Genomic DNA, 15,996 nt, shown 5'->3' with positions numbered 1-15,996 from the left:
ATAATAATAATAATATATATACTATTACTATATATATATATATATTATATATATATAATATATATATATATATATATATATATATATATATATATATATATATATATATATATATAAAAGAATATATTCTTTGAAATTAAGATTTTTTTTCAAAGTACATATTTACGTAAAGAACATAAGAAATAGAATGTCATAGATAAACAAGCGCAGGGTTATAATCTTAAAGTTCGAAGTCTCGTTTTACAATGTGATAATATTTTTTTCAACTATTTCACAGGGACGCACACTTATCGTTCAAGTACAACTGTCCAAAGTTTATCTCAAACCGGTAATCATCAGAAAAATTAAAGTCAGTGTCAGATTAATTTAGCATCAATCGCGATGTTGAGAGATGAGAATAAATGCCATATATTTGTAGTGTGACATCATAATATAACGCAGTCTTTTTAAAATCTCATCAGGTTCAAAAGAGAACGATCGCATTTTGGTCTAAGTGCTGGCGCGCTGAACTGAGGCTACACGGATGAACATCGCGGGATTAACGAACGGTAACTTCAGCGATTTGTTTCTGCTGCCTTTCGACATTGTCGGGCTGGCTTTCAAATGCGCCTCGATGGTACACTTAATCAATCACTAGATTGCACCCTTGTAGGAAATAATTCCATCCAGTAAACTCTTTAGCCCTTAGGCGAGAAAAGAGGATGAGACTTCGATTTCTCATTATTATCTCCGTTGAAAGAGACTGCTTATTTAATACATGGTACTCGTTATGCACGTATGGAAAAAAAAACAGAGGAAACAGATAGAAAGCAGAAATTATCTTCGAACAAAGAGAATTTAGAACGATCTTTATCAAACCTATTGTATTTTATAGGAAGAAGATAAAAAAAATGTATGTCTCTTTATCTTCGGTGAAACGTACTTATTTAGCAATGCATACAATTTATTTGAATAAAAATGTAAGGTTACACGTAGATAGAATTTAAGAATTTTAAAATTAAAGTAAAGATTTGTAGAACATGTCCCATTTTTGTAGTATCATATAGCATCGATTGTATCTGATCATTGTATGTTTCTCTTCTTTTTATCCGGAGGAGCTTCTTAATTCTTTTATTAGATTTCTTTTACAGGAGAACTCTTATTAAATCAATAAATATTTAAAAATAATTATATAAATTTCTTTAGAAAAAATAAGATATCTTATCTTTAAGTAATTATTCGAGTAAATTATTCAATAATTAGTGATGAAATAAAAAAGAACAAATTGGCAATTCTAACAAAAGTTATATTCGAACGAACTAATTTTAATCAAACAATAAATAATCAACTATAATGACTTTTGATAATATATTGATAATGATTTTTCTTAGCATTTAACACTGCTAACACTGTTATTATACGTACATTATATTATAGTTTTCAGATTACAACATTACAACGCCAAAATGTATGATTCAATCTTTCAATTAAAATACTAAAATGATCCAAAGATATGGCAAATATCACTTAAGTGAAATTAATTTCAATCCTCTAGAGTCTGTCCATACAGCACAGAAGTATTGCAGCAACATTGCAAAAATATTTCATTGCAAGATTGCAACATTGCAAAAATATTGCGAAATATTGCTGCAATATTTTAGCAACATTGCAGCAACGTAAAAATGTTCGATTTAAAAATATTGATATGTAATGTTGCAGCAATATTACAACATAATATATATGCAATATTAGATTTTGCGCATAGAGGAGAAATACTTGCAGTATTATTGCAGAAACATTGTAATAATATTGCAGCAACATTGCTATAATATTGCAACGTTATTGCAATATTTATTAGCTTTTGTATTGTATAAATTTAAATATAAAAAATTAGAAGTAGGAGTTAAATGTAACATACAATGAATACAAATAAAATATGACTTCATAATTAATTATATCTTTATATTTCATAGGTGTGTTCCAATATACACTGCCAGTACTGAAAATCTACAGTATACGTAACATGAACTATTAATTTTCCGCACTGGGTATGCATATCGGAACGTCTATAAAATATAAAGACATAATTAATTACGAAGTTATATTTTATTTCTATTTGTATGTTACATTTAACTCCTACTTCTAATTTTTTATATTGTATGTTTTATATCTTATTATTGAATCCATTATGCATTATATTTAATCCTTATTTCTAATTATTTTATGTCTATAAGTTATAGACATTGACTACATTTATATCTTATGTCCGTTTCCACTAATGTAAATTAACTTTAATCTCGGTTCAATTTACTCGTCTTTTTTTAATCTTTAGAACTAGAGAAAGAAGATAAGTTGAACTGAGATTAAAATTAATCTATGTTGGTAAAAATGGACATTAATCGGGTTTAATAATATTCATAATTAGAAACTAACCAGTCATTCTATTTTTCAGAGGAATATATTGTTATGAGATTAGTCAGTTTCATAACTACAGATGTTATGAAACCCGATTAAGTGTATGTAAACGTCACTAATTCTTATTCTTCCATTATGTCCAAGTTTTTATTTTATTGGATTATACACAAATCAATATATACAAGTCTTAACACTCAAAATGAAGAACTTTCTAGCAGAAGCACACAATCGACACAGTGACAACAGTCATTCTTGTCTTTGTTTCTTACTGATTTTTGAACAAGAACAGGATGACTCTTGTGTCAATTTGTGTCTCTTGCTGAAAATATTTTAAATATTGCTGCAATATTGCTGAAGTAATATTGCAAAAAGAAATTTTCGCAATGTTTCTGCAACATTGTATTGCAACATTGAAATGTTGTAACAATGTTGATACAAGTTTTTGTGCTACACGGGCGCAGATCACGATATTCTTGACACTTTGCTGCGAAACATTTCATACATGCGGATAATATCTCGTTCCTGAACCGTGAAGTCTCATCGATACGAGGACACTTATATCGGTGATAATTCGCATTTGTCCCCGTTCACGATGCTTATGGAGGCTAAACAAATCTCAGCAGGTCGGGTCCGCCTGAGCCTCGGTCTGAGCCCGGCTCCAGGGGGGGTCAGATAAGCGAATTGAGTTCAAGTTCCGTGCCCCTAAGTAGGTCTTTAACCGTAGAAGACCGTTATTCGACTCGCGACCTTCGACAAACAATTCGTCAGCAACCGTTTTGTCATTGCGCAACGATTGTACGTTTTCCGTGGCATTGCCGTCGACCGGATTTCGCGACACAGTGCACTCATCCAGCTTCTTCAATTTAAAGATACGATTATCGCGTTATGCCCCATTGGCTCGGAGAATTATGATCGCGAAGACCGACTTAGTGAATTTTAAAGAGCATACGCTTCATGAGCCATGATCGATGAATATCAGATAAGAATGGAATAACTGAACTTCATTTTTATATCGCATACTGCTCATCCTATTATGCAAAATTGTCATAATAATCAAAGGGTAATAGGGCATAGTTATTACTACTTAATCTTGTGAAAATAAAATATAAATCTTAAAAATGTTCTCTCTTTCTCTCTCTCTCTCTTTCTCTCTCTCTCAGCGTTATTTTCAGTTACTTGCGTCTTACTAATAATGCCAAATAAATCTACATTTTATAAATCGCTTTCCTTGTTTTTTATTTTATGTATATTTCGTTTACATTCTCTTTGTTTTTTCATTTTTATCGACTTTTGAAATTCTACTATTTTTAGACAATATTAATAGTCCGTTCTTATTTTAAGAACGGACAGTTTTAAATAATGTCTTAAGATATTAATGTATTTTTAATTCTCTGATTGGATTATGCTATCTAAAGACTATATTAGAATCTGAAAACATAAAAATCGACTATAAATACCGGTCTAAACTCGTTTTTATAACTTAATATTTGTGTTTTTAGAGAGCTTGCCCTATAAGACACTAATAACCCCACTATTTTTCTCTTTCCTCTCGTAAGAGGTTTCCTTTCTCCTGAAAAGGAACTGTTACTAAAGAACTGTTACTAAAGAAGGAAGATTGTGAAGGTGTCCTTCGCCTTCGCTCTATCATTTGCATATTTAAACAGTTTGTGTCTATTATCGTCCCACGCGGATTCCTGCTCTGGCTAACATTCTTTTCCGGAAATACCGGTCGACTAGACGATCGGTCAACCTTGAAATGTTTTGGGAATATCCGATGACTCGTCTCTCGATTTCTTTTTTTTTTGACCTGCTCGCAACCGATCCTCCCACGGAATGAATGAGTAGCCGGGTAATTATGAGGTAAACCGACGATTGCCGACGCGGCCAAGGTGTCAAGGTAGGGAGTTTGCTCCTGAAGCGAAGTGAATGCCTTTCCCGGCTGGTTGGTCCCGGCATCTCAGTACTCCTGGTGCAGCACCGACCGATGGGACTCGTCGTCTCTTTGCGCGCGGTCGCGATTAAGAAGGGCGAAGATACGTTCGTTCAGCTGGCGATAAGGTGATCACGTCAAGTTCGGCAGGCTAACCGGTCGATTGCGCATCACATCGTTGTCGGCCGATCTCAAGACGAATTATTGCCTTAGATGAAAATCAAGTATTAAACCTGGGATCACTCAAATAAATCAAACACTCGAGTACATCTCATTTATCGCTTCCCACGTAGCCTGCAAAGCGCTCAGAAAACGCTTATGTCATTTGCATAAACACTTCCTAAGCGCTTTGCAGGCGCTGCTGTGCTACGTGGATTGTGCTCATTTATCGCATATATCCTTGAACATTGAATATAATAATTCGTAAAATGCTTAATCCTTTGGTCGTCACAAATCGCGCATAAATGGCTAAAAAAAAATATATATATATATATACACATATATGTGACATTTGGAATTCTATTAAAAAAATTGGGATTAATGTTTTGCTGATCGTAATCTGGAATATTTAAATGTGATTTCGAAAACTATTTTACATCCTACGACTATATTGCTATAATTCGTGAGTGTCTTCTTTAATTCTGAATGCAGTGTGTAGAACGTGCCGGATAAATCGAGTGCATATATCCTTTTCCGCAGGAATAAATCTGATAAAGTGAACCATTCAAAGACCAATTCCAGAAATGTGTGAGAAATTAACAGCTATTTAATTTAATTATTATGATGGAACAAAAAATGTAATGCGATCGTAATTGTATAGCGTTCAAGTGCAATAAAAATAGCAGCTAATTACGCGCGAGTTGAATGCATCTGAAAAATACCTATTACGTAAGGATCATTTTGTCGTTACATATGAACTCAAAGATCTTTGTAGATTGAGAACGATATAAATCTTTTGCAGATGAAATAGGATAACTGTCCCAATTACTGTGCTTGTCTCTATTAGTGTGCTTTTGTATTTCGATAAGTCATAAAAAAAACTAGCACGAATAAATAAGAAAAAATATTTTTTCTTGTTAAGTTAAATTATTAATGCATATGATATCGAAGATAATATTTTATTTTTTGAGTATTAAAATATTTTAAATATTTTTCAAAAAATATGAGAAATTTATGTGAATCTAGTAATATCACAAGATTTTAAGTTTGTCGCTATTAATGTGCTCTATATTGGAACTGAGAACGTTATGTTATGAATGTACATTGAAATAAATATAATTGAAATAATGATTTATGTAATATTAACTTAAACAATTAACTTAAAATTATTTCCTGTTTTACTATATGTCAAAATGAGTCAAATGGATAGGCATCCAAATTGAAGGTATTAATAGGGCCATCTCTTGGAGGACTCATTAATAAGGACAAAAACATATTTTTTATTTTTGTCAAAAACATTATAAAGTATTAACATTTTTTAGATTAAAGAAATATTATAAGAAAAAAAAGTTAAAAAACCGATATTGATTGCAAGCAGATATAATAAAATTAAAGCTACAATATTTAATCATTAACAATTCAGTAATAAGCAAGTTAGTGCTAAAAGATAAGTGCTAACATTAATAGAGACAGTTATCCTACACTTTATTTGTAATTTAATGTCTCTTTATCTGTGTCAATATATATTCCTGTTAGTATATTCTTGTCATCCATTAAATTTCAAGTGACACAAATAAATTAGAATAATGAGACGCATATGATATATCTACGAAACTAAATAACGGACGTTAAATGGACGTTAAAATTCAAAAAATATATAATCTTTAATATCCGAAGTAGCTTATAGCGCTAAAAAAATGCATTAACAAAGCGCTATAAAATATATATGCTTTTTCAGCGCTTTGCAGCTGCTTGGGATGTCAGACAGAGATAAAATATTAAATTAATTAAATTATTCATGGATGACTATTGATAATCAAAATTATTTGCTTTCGTATTAATTATCGACATTAGATCGAAAATAGGATGAATGAATGGAAATATGTTCTACTGATGTCTGATCGAATTTAAGGTCAATCACGATAAATCAGGTGGATATAGATGCACTATTGAATTTCGGTCGTACACTGAATACTCAAGTTGGAATTAACGGTTTTAGAAAGCTGAGAAACAGCCAATGGAACAGGAATCGCACAAGGAATCACCATAAAGTCGTAAAACAATTTGTGATAGGAAATAATTTTCGAATGGACACACTTGCGCAGAAAGCTATCTCCTGTCATTATTTGTAACAGTAAAACTGAAATATTAACGCGCGGTTAATAATAAATATAACTAAAATAAATTTATCTTGGATTGCAATATGACAAAAAAGGTGTATAATATATTAAGTTGTTGGCATTTGAAAAATGAAGAAATTAATTCTTGTGTTAGAGATATTAACCTCCATTTACGCGTCTTTTAGATTTATTCTTTAGTTAGTTAGATTTAGTCTTTTGTCCGAATATTATTAAGTAGAACCAAATGAGATGACAAAATTTTATTTGTGCTATAATGATTTGGCTATAATGATTTGGCTAATTTAACGAACAATTACAGACCTAATTGTCTGGCTTGCGAGGTAACTTTTAATTGTTTTTTTTTATTTTTCCAACGCGGCGGCACGTCCAGGATATCGATTATGTAACTTTTTCTGCAGAGCGAAAACGTGAAAAGTGAACATTTTTATTATGTGTATGTGTATACATACACACACACACACACATCAAATTTTTACGTTTCACGTTTCCATCCTAAGGAAAAAGTTACATGATTGATCCCCAAATTCAGAAAAGTAGTTCTTAGCAACATAAATGATGTCGCGACTAACGCCAAACTTCATACGTCATCAATAAGGTAGAAGAATAAATCGAGCGAGAAATAGAAAAATTGAAAGAGATTTGTCGAGTCAGGATTCTTTTTAGCTTCCTCCATTAAACGTGAAGCATTGAACAAAAGAGTGCATCTCGTACGTCGCGCTCTCCAACATGATGCAGCAATCGCGTACGCTTTCGAGCACGTTGCATCGGATAAACTTGGAGCCCAAATACTCTCTCCTCGAGGTGTGGGCCAGCATACACGTGGCAAACGTGCTCGCGTTGTTTCTCACTCTCTCGTAGAACGGCTTTTTCTTTCCGTTTCGGGGTCACATTTTATCACGCAAGTACTTTCGATGCGTCGTATCTTAGCTTCCTGTTTCATCGGAAACCTAAGCGATATACAAAATGTCAGACGTCTACATTTTTTTCTATATTATTATCTATATTATTATTTTAATGTTCTGAAATGCTGCACAACTTTGTTACCAGTACATTAATTTCCATTGACGGATTCAGAAATTTGTCAAAGAGAGGAGTGTCGCAAGTGAAATTTTTTTTTAATGATGATTTTTTAAAATGATTTTTTAATGATTAGATATAAATACAATATAATATTCATTATTATTTAAATTATTACATTAAAAAATTATTTTTTAAATGTATGATTTATAAAACTTTTTATTTAAAATTATATTAATATAAAAGAAGAATAATATAATAGAATATATGTTTTTTTATATCTAGGAGTTTCTTAAATTAAAAAATAATTTTGGAAAGATCAAAATTGTGATTAAAACGTTTCAGAAATATTATTAAAAATATACTTAAATATAACTTTTCTATAAATTAGAGTAAAAATGCTCATATATTTTATAAAAAATTAAATAATGTCGTGGCTTATTTCGAACTTATAATTAGAATAACTTTAAATTAATATAATTAACATAAGAATATAAATATTAAATAATATTCTACACAAACGTTTCGGCTTACAGAGCTTTCTTCAGTGTTAAAACGCAAAAATATAATATTAAATTAATAAATCAAATAAAGAACAAATATAATAAAAATTTTAAAAAATTATCAGTGGCGAAGTATCAATATATAAAAAATTTAAACATCAAAAAATATGACAGATTACAATAAGAAGATTTTAAATACTTCAGTCAACAGATTACATTATGTCGCTCGATAAAATTTTACCAAATTCCTTGAAATCGAGAATCCAGTTTGTCGCAGACAAACACTTGACTTGCATCAAACGATTTAAGAATTCGTTACGAGTATTTTAAGATATTTTGTAGAACACATAGATGTAATACTTAAAATAATACATTAGTATGAATAAGAGATACAGAATCAAATAATAATTTATGTTAATTTATTAAAAATACTGTAATTAAAACTTTCAATCAGAGATTCGGTCAAGTACATTAAAAATTAGATGTTGATTGTTATACTTTTGAAAATTAACTGATGTACATCAATTTCAACCGAGGAATTTGAGCAAACTATTTTATCGAGGAACATAATGTAATTTATTGATTGTTAACTGAAGTATTTAAACTCTTCTTATCTTATTGTAATCTGTCATAATACTTTTTGACGTTTGAATTCTTTATATATTGAAACTTCACCACTGATAGTTTTTTTTAATTTTCATTGTATTATTTATTTGGTTTGTTAATTTAATATTTCTACGTTTTAAAAAAGGTTTTGTAAGCCGAAAATATTTTGTGTAAAATATTTAGTATTTATATTCTTATGTTATATTAATTTAAAGTTATTCTAATTATAAGCTCGAAATAAGCCACAACATTGTTTAATTTTCTATAATATTTTAAAAAAATATTTTTAAAAAAAGAGATTCCAAGAGAAGGCTATAGGCTCCTCTTCATGAATTCATCAGTTGCCCTGGTAGAATTTTGAATATCTGTTAACGAAGAAATCTTACGAGTTCTATAAAATTGTCGAAAATGAGAGATCGAATTAATTAAATGGCAAATTGAATTAATTAAATATTTACAAGTCATTGAAATTCTTCTCGCCCGTTTCGTTGATCACTCTTCACCTTTTGATCAATGAAAGTGTCACGCCGTCAACGATTTGTAAATGTAAATATAATAGCGCATATTTGTTGTAGTGTTTTAATTTACCTCTTCAATTGCTCGCATCTGTCGAATCCGGTCACTAAATGATAGCTGCTGTAATGGCAAAAGACTTCGAAGCGAAATTGCTGTGGGGAGACATTCTCCCGTCCCGTTCCACTTACGCGGGCATTAAGAGACAATCGTGATTATGTGCGAAGCTGCATCCCGTGCGAGCACCATTTCTTTCCTCTCCAGTACGTTAAAAATCTCACGCTCGTTCGTTCCGCTGAAATAGCGGCAGTCTGATTGCCGACTCTCTTGACCGAGAATGTCGTCATTAAAATTTGCTGCGAAAAAATTTCGTCGCTAACAAAGTCTCACTGAGATATATAATAACAGTTAAAGACAATCGATAAATTTGATAAAGCCATTATAGACGTAAATAATGACAATTTGAAGACTGATAAGAATAAATGATGAGAAAAAATTTTTATGCAAATTTATATACATATCTGATTTTGCAAACTGCGTGCCGAAATCTTTCGATCTTCAATCATAAAGAGAACTCTTATATAATATTATAGATATCTTTCGTGTTATGTTTCAGATACTTTAAAGTCTTTCTTTTTTAGAATCATGATGAGGCTCGCAATCCTCCTCGTCCTCGCGATCGACCTGGCGAACAGCCAGCTCAATTACGAAGGAAATCCGTTTACTGAGTACACCGAATACATCGCGGAGGAGAGCAATGTTTCCGAGAGAGCAGCTAAGAAAAATAACGTTTCAATCGACCTGCCCAATCCCGAAGTATCATCTCATTCTCAGAAACTGTATCCGATCGTAGAATCCGAAAGCGATGAGCGTTCACAACAAGCGGAAACCAATAATCTTCTCAAATCACAGATTTCGTCTTCGGTTCAAACCTTTCAATCGGATACGTCTGCTCGACAATTTCAAGATTCTTCTGGAAACACACCGATCAGCCAGGCGGAGGTCGCGCTGAACACATTCTTAAACTCTAAGACACCCGAGGAATCTCGCTTGTCTCTCGATCATTATCTTCGTAGTCAACAGTCGCCGGGAGTTCAATCGCGATCTTCGGATGCAATCATCAATCAGGAATCATCGAAGTCATCAATTGAGCCGTTCAATCCTCAACCAATTTCTCATATCGAGCAACAACAGTTGCTAGTTCCTCAAGTAAACCAGCAACAACAAGTGCAGCAGACGTCACAAGTAGACCAAGTCCAGTTGGTGCCGCAACTAGTGCCACAGGTCGATCAGCGGGGACAACTGTTGCCGTCTGCTGGCCAGACTTACGGCTATATGGGACAACCAGCCGTAGTACAGCCTATAATCAGGGCACCAGCTGGAGTTGTCCTAGCACAGAAAATATTACAACCAGTGCCACTCGTACCCGCTTTCCAAAGGAACGATATGATAACACCAGCAATGTGGCGAGAGAGAATGAGGAGGCTACGTGGGAAACCATTTTCCTTCGCGCAATCTAGAATAGGGCCGGCATTGTATCAAGGGCCAATCGCAGGTGAGGAAACACATCTTAAAGAGAAAAGACTAACGAGCCGTTTCGATAAGAGGCAAATAGTTTTAGTTGCGAGAGAATAATATTTTTTTATGAATTGTGATTCAAGAAAGAAAAAGCTTTTTGTTCTCGATGGATGATTTATCGAGTATCTCCATCCATTATTTATATCTTTTTTTTTTGTAAAAGAGAATGATTCTTTGTTCACACTAAAGTTTTATTATTATTCAATTTATTTTGTTTTATTTACTCATGTTTATGAAAATATTTATCTCAAATGCGTTATTTGATAAAAACATTGTTTGATAAAAGTATGACTTTTTACTTGTTACAAGAATATTGTTATGTGTTACGTCACGTTACACATTTTTAACAGATTTATGCGGAAAGAAAGAATGAATAAGCACTTTTCATTATATCATCTTTTTTTTAAAACTGATTATACATTTACGGATTCCTAAATAAAATTTACGTGATAATATTGCATTTATGCATGAATATAATTCAACTTCACATATCCTCGATTATTTATCATTATTCAGTCATATGCTATCATAATTCAGTTATCAGAAAAAAGTCAATATTCTTATGCATATTAGAATGCATAAGAATATTATGCATATTAGAATCAACTACACGATGATTAATTAATTTTTTCTTTCGATGATGACGAATAATAATAGCATACTTCTTTTAAATGGATGTAGATAGAATATACTTGCGAATAAATTATATAATTTTTTTCTCTATAATGTTAATCGTTTTCTGGATGTCACAGTTCCTTTGAAGGCCAAGGTACCAATGGAAGTGATCTACACGAAACCACCGGGTCTTCACCGAGGACCGCCTATTCTCAGCAACCCACCGGTTTCTTATGAGGATGCGAGCGCCTGGTTTCCTGACTCCGATCAACCGCCTTCCCACAAGGACGTCTATTATTCGCAGTTGTACGCACAGTCCTACGATCCTCACTATTACAACTACATCGCCGCAACCGGTAAGATCCGGCCGTATTTATACGGAAAGTTAGGCAAACATCAAGAAGAACAGGAAGACGGTATCTGGACGGAGTTATATCGCGGCTTCAAGAAGCATGGTCTGAGAAATATCATGACGCCAACTTTTCTGTTGGGCATGACGCTACCAGTAGTGACTCTGATGCTCTCCGCCCTCGTGCAGAAACGATCCCTCGCACGGTCCGACAATGCGAGGGAGTTAGATCAGGAAGATGCTTTACAAGAATACCTCGAGAGATTGCAGAGGGCGATTAAGTGTTACGGTAAGAATTCCCGAGACGAGAAACTAGACGAATGCTAAAATCAAGGATGTGTCTATTTGGATATGAATATCGAGAGAATATACGCGCAAAAGATAGCCCAGCGTTAGCGTTGACAGTTGCATTTAATTATTCAGACAATAACATGTAAAAATTTTTAATGTTTCTAATACTAAAACTACTTTAATATTCAAACCATTTATACATTGATATATATTAGAATATCGGATTCTTTCTCTGTACATTATCTCGCATTTTCATTTTATTCAACGAGACTGATGTCCATTTTTACTTCCAATGTAGATTAACTTTAATCTCGGTTTAATTTATTCTTCGTTCTTTTCTAATTCTTAGAATTAGAAAAAGATAAAAAGCTAAACTAAGAAATTAAAAAAGTTAATCTACATTAATAGAAAAGGGATTCAGATATGATTGTTTGATTCTGAGATTCGTTTATTTAACTGCTAACCTAGTTCGAAGTAAGATCGCGTTTTGCGATAAACATACGTGAAAATAAGAATTTTTATACTTAAATCATAATAAAAATAATATTCTTAAAATCGCGTGTGGTTTGACATAAACGTGTAATTGCATTTAGACGGAGACTGGCCATATTGATCAAGTATGATAATTGCAATCTATATGTAAAACGTTAATACATCTAAAGAATAATATTATAGGACATTACATATATACATACATATATTACATTTTTAGGAAAATTGCGTAAATATAATGTATTAAGTATATCGAAAAGAAAATTACAAAGCAAATTACATCATAGAATTAAAAAAATAATTGTGATCGCAATGCATATATTTATAAAAAAGTGTTTTAAAGTGATTTTTCTCAACCGAAAAATAAGGTTTCAGACAAATATTTTAGTTTCCGTACGACCAAATGACCGTTTCCAGCGGAAAATATGCATAAATGCGGCGTAAAAGCGTTTTACACACGTTACACTATATCCGCTGTGTTACTGTAAGCTGTCACTGTAACATAAGTCTAATGACACACGAACATTCCCATGATGTGTTATTAGTGTATTACGTAAGATCCACGTCCCTCCCCTGTCGTTAGTTGCTGTGTGCTAAAATAAAAAGAAGAAAAGATAAACTGCTAAAATTACTCTTCGTTTCTTTTAGATTAAATTTAGAAGAATTAAATAGCGAAAAGCAAGCTAGATTTGCCGATGTTACTGCATCAAACACTATGTACATATAACGTGTATCTAATATATAATACACTTGTGTTAATTAAAGCATATACTGTGCATTCGTTTACTGTTTCTGACGCAATAAACAATTCCCACATTATCCATCAACCCTGGGAAATCAAGCGCGGAAATCTTCCTTTCTTTTTTTAGGAAGAGGAATAGAGGGAGGCATGATAGAAAGTGAAATCTTTATGAGAACTAAACTTTCGCGTTTCAATCATCGTGCACCTGTTCACCGAATGAAGATAAATTGAAAGAAGGAAGAACTAATTACTAATTATCGCTCCAACAATCTTAATTATTTATTCTTTTATATAAATGCGATGTCTCGTTTCGTAATGATTATTGTTCTATTGGTTCGTGAATAATTGAGTTATACGTTGGAAGAGATGAGAAGAGCGATTTATTTTCACCCTGCGATGCAGCTGAAGTGGGACTGGAGCTTCGAATTCTAATCTCAAACGCGCGTTGCAACCCACGCCTTTTATCGCGTATACGGTCGCCTAATTTACGAGCTTATTAATATATTAGTTCGGGCTAACGCGTAATTGACCTTGCTGTTAAATTGCTAATCCGACATTGCTCGTTGGAATTGCCTTACATTCAAGCCGTTACGTCTGTTGAAAAATATATCACGCAAGTTTTCGAGCGCATTCTTTTGTATTATGCAACGCGCGCATTCAAAGGGAAAATGATAAGTTATAAGTTGTAAGGAGCTTTATCTAGTTTTATCGTAAGTATACAAATTTTTTTAATTTCACTAGTAATTCGTGTATAACTCATAAATAATTCAAAGTGATATTTTTGCCAACGGATTTTATCTATTTTATAGCAATGTGACTATCGAATTAAGTTTTTTGTATTATCTTAAAAACATATGACACGTGATTAAATGCAGAACAATATAGTAAAATTTAGTAATTGTATTGCAATTTAGTAAAATTCAATAATTATATCGAAAATAGAATCGATTTGATGAACGATTCGAATGCGGAGAATTTCACCGCCACTATTTTATCAATGTTTATGAATAATTAAATGAGAAAATTAAATATTATAATAGATAAAACAAGAATATTTTTGTGTAACTGTAAAAATGTAGGAAAAAGAAGATTAATTATAACTTACAGACTAATACTACATATTTGTATAAGGATGAGCTATGTCCACAGTTTAGAAAGTAATACTAATCAGATCGACGTATCAGAATTAAGCTGGTCATGCCGGTTATGCCAGTTCTGTTCGGCGAAACACGATGTTATAATACTTACTTCTACGATCTCAATCTAGAACACTAAAAACCAGTCAGCGTGTGTAAACCGTTAACAATAAAATGTAGGTCGCGTATACGAGTATACTTGTTTTTAATTAGCAACAAAGCTATAGGTTTAACTAATTAAAAACAAGTGAATAAAAAGGCTGTCTGTCATGGGTCGTAGTATCCTTCGAATGTTTTCATGAATTATAATCTCAAATTTACAAAAACATTAAATAAAAACATTAAATAGTATATGAGTATTAAAAATTAATGATCTATTTTCTGTTTCTGTACTAAAATTCTTTTTTTTTGCTTTCGACAAATATCAAACATATATATCTATTATACATATATATCTCATTTTCCAAAAGTGTAAAAAAAAGTTCAGTAAAAAAAAACAGACCTTAAATACATAGAATATACTCTATTGTTTTATTTTATATATATAATACTTATTAATTGAGTTATTATCAAAGTTCTTTCTCTTTTTTTTTAAATAAATAATTTCTTGAAAAACTTTTCTGATATATACGTATATATAAAAATTAAAAAGCATCTAGCAAAGCATAATGTTTAATTAATTTATTAATTTAAGAGCTTTTAAATGAGTATCATTTTTCAATTTTATTTCTAAATTGCAAAAATATGAAATCGAAATTTCGCAAAAATAAGATTTCGAATATTAAGGGGTTGAATTAATTATCGCAATTTCTAACTTTCATGGCTGATATCAGGGAGGGTTGGGAAACTTATCGTATGAAGTTACTTCTGTCCGAACTGTTGCCAAATTGATTGCAATCGAATTATTTAATCGAACGTTTGATGGCTCAGCTCAAGGGTCATGAGACTCAGCCATCGTGTTGTCTGTAGCATGAATAATTAATTATACGCTGTTGACAAGGTCAGCGTGCAAATTGTACATCCTACAAAGTAGGCATTGCATGAAATGAATACCAATCACAACTTTTAAAGAAAGTAAAAATACAAAAATTTGACATATTTAAAATAATATTTAATGGAATTGGTTTTTTTAAAGACTGTAAAGAACGGTGGATAAAATAAACAAATCTGCAATTTATTAAAATAAATTCTAATTTGCTCCATAAAAGTCACATTCTACATCGTGAGAATTCTACATTTGAATTCTACATTACAATTAAAAAATATAATATAGATATTGCTCTCGATGAAACACATGCGACACATATAATAATAGTCTCGTGTAAGTGAGATACATTATACTAAAGCATGTATTATGCATGTATATATGCAATAATTTTATGTATATGTTATGATATATATATAATATACATATATACAAATATATATAAACTTTATAATTTTAAAAAATGATTATAGATTATATACATATATTTTTATATATGTATATATATATATATATATATATATATATATATATATATATAGTAT

General features: G+C 31.6%; 1 protein-coding gene across 1 annotated transcript; it reads left to right on the top strand.

Moving 5' to 3' along the window:
• The first annotated feature begins 9,908 nt into the window (after window positions 1-9,908).
• LOC105618801 (mediator of RNA polymerase II transcription subunit 15a-like) lies at window positions 9,909-12,132 on the top strand. Its single transcript, XM_012200332.1, has 2 exons — window positions 9,909-10,818; window positions 11,594-12,132. The coding sequence occupies exons 1-2, from the start codon at window positions 9,909-9,911 to the stop codon at window positions 12,130-12,132; spliced, it is 1,449 nt and encodes a 482-aa protein (XP_012055722.1).
• The last annotated feature ends 3,864 nt before the right edge of the window (window positions 12,133-15,996 follow it).

The sequence above is a fragment of the Atta cephalotes genome, assembly GCF_000143395.1.
Source record: "Atta cephalotes unplaced genomic scaffold scaffold00018, whole genome shotgun sequence".
In the NCBI taxonomy this organism is placed as follows: domain Eukaryota; kingdom Metazoa; phylum Arthropoda; class Insecta; order Hymenoptera; family Formicidae; genus Atta; species Atta cephalotes.
This window is presented reverse-complemented; position numbering and strand designations above follow the sequence as displayed.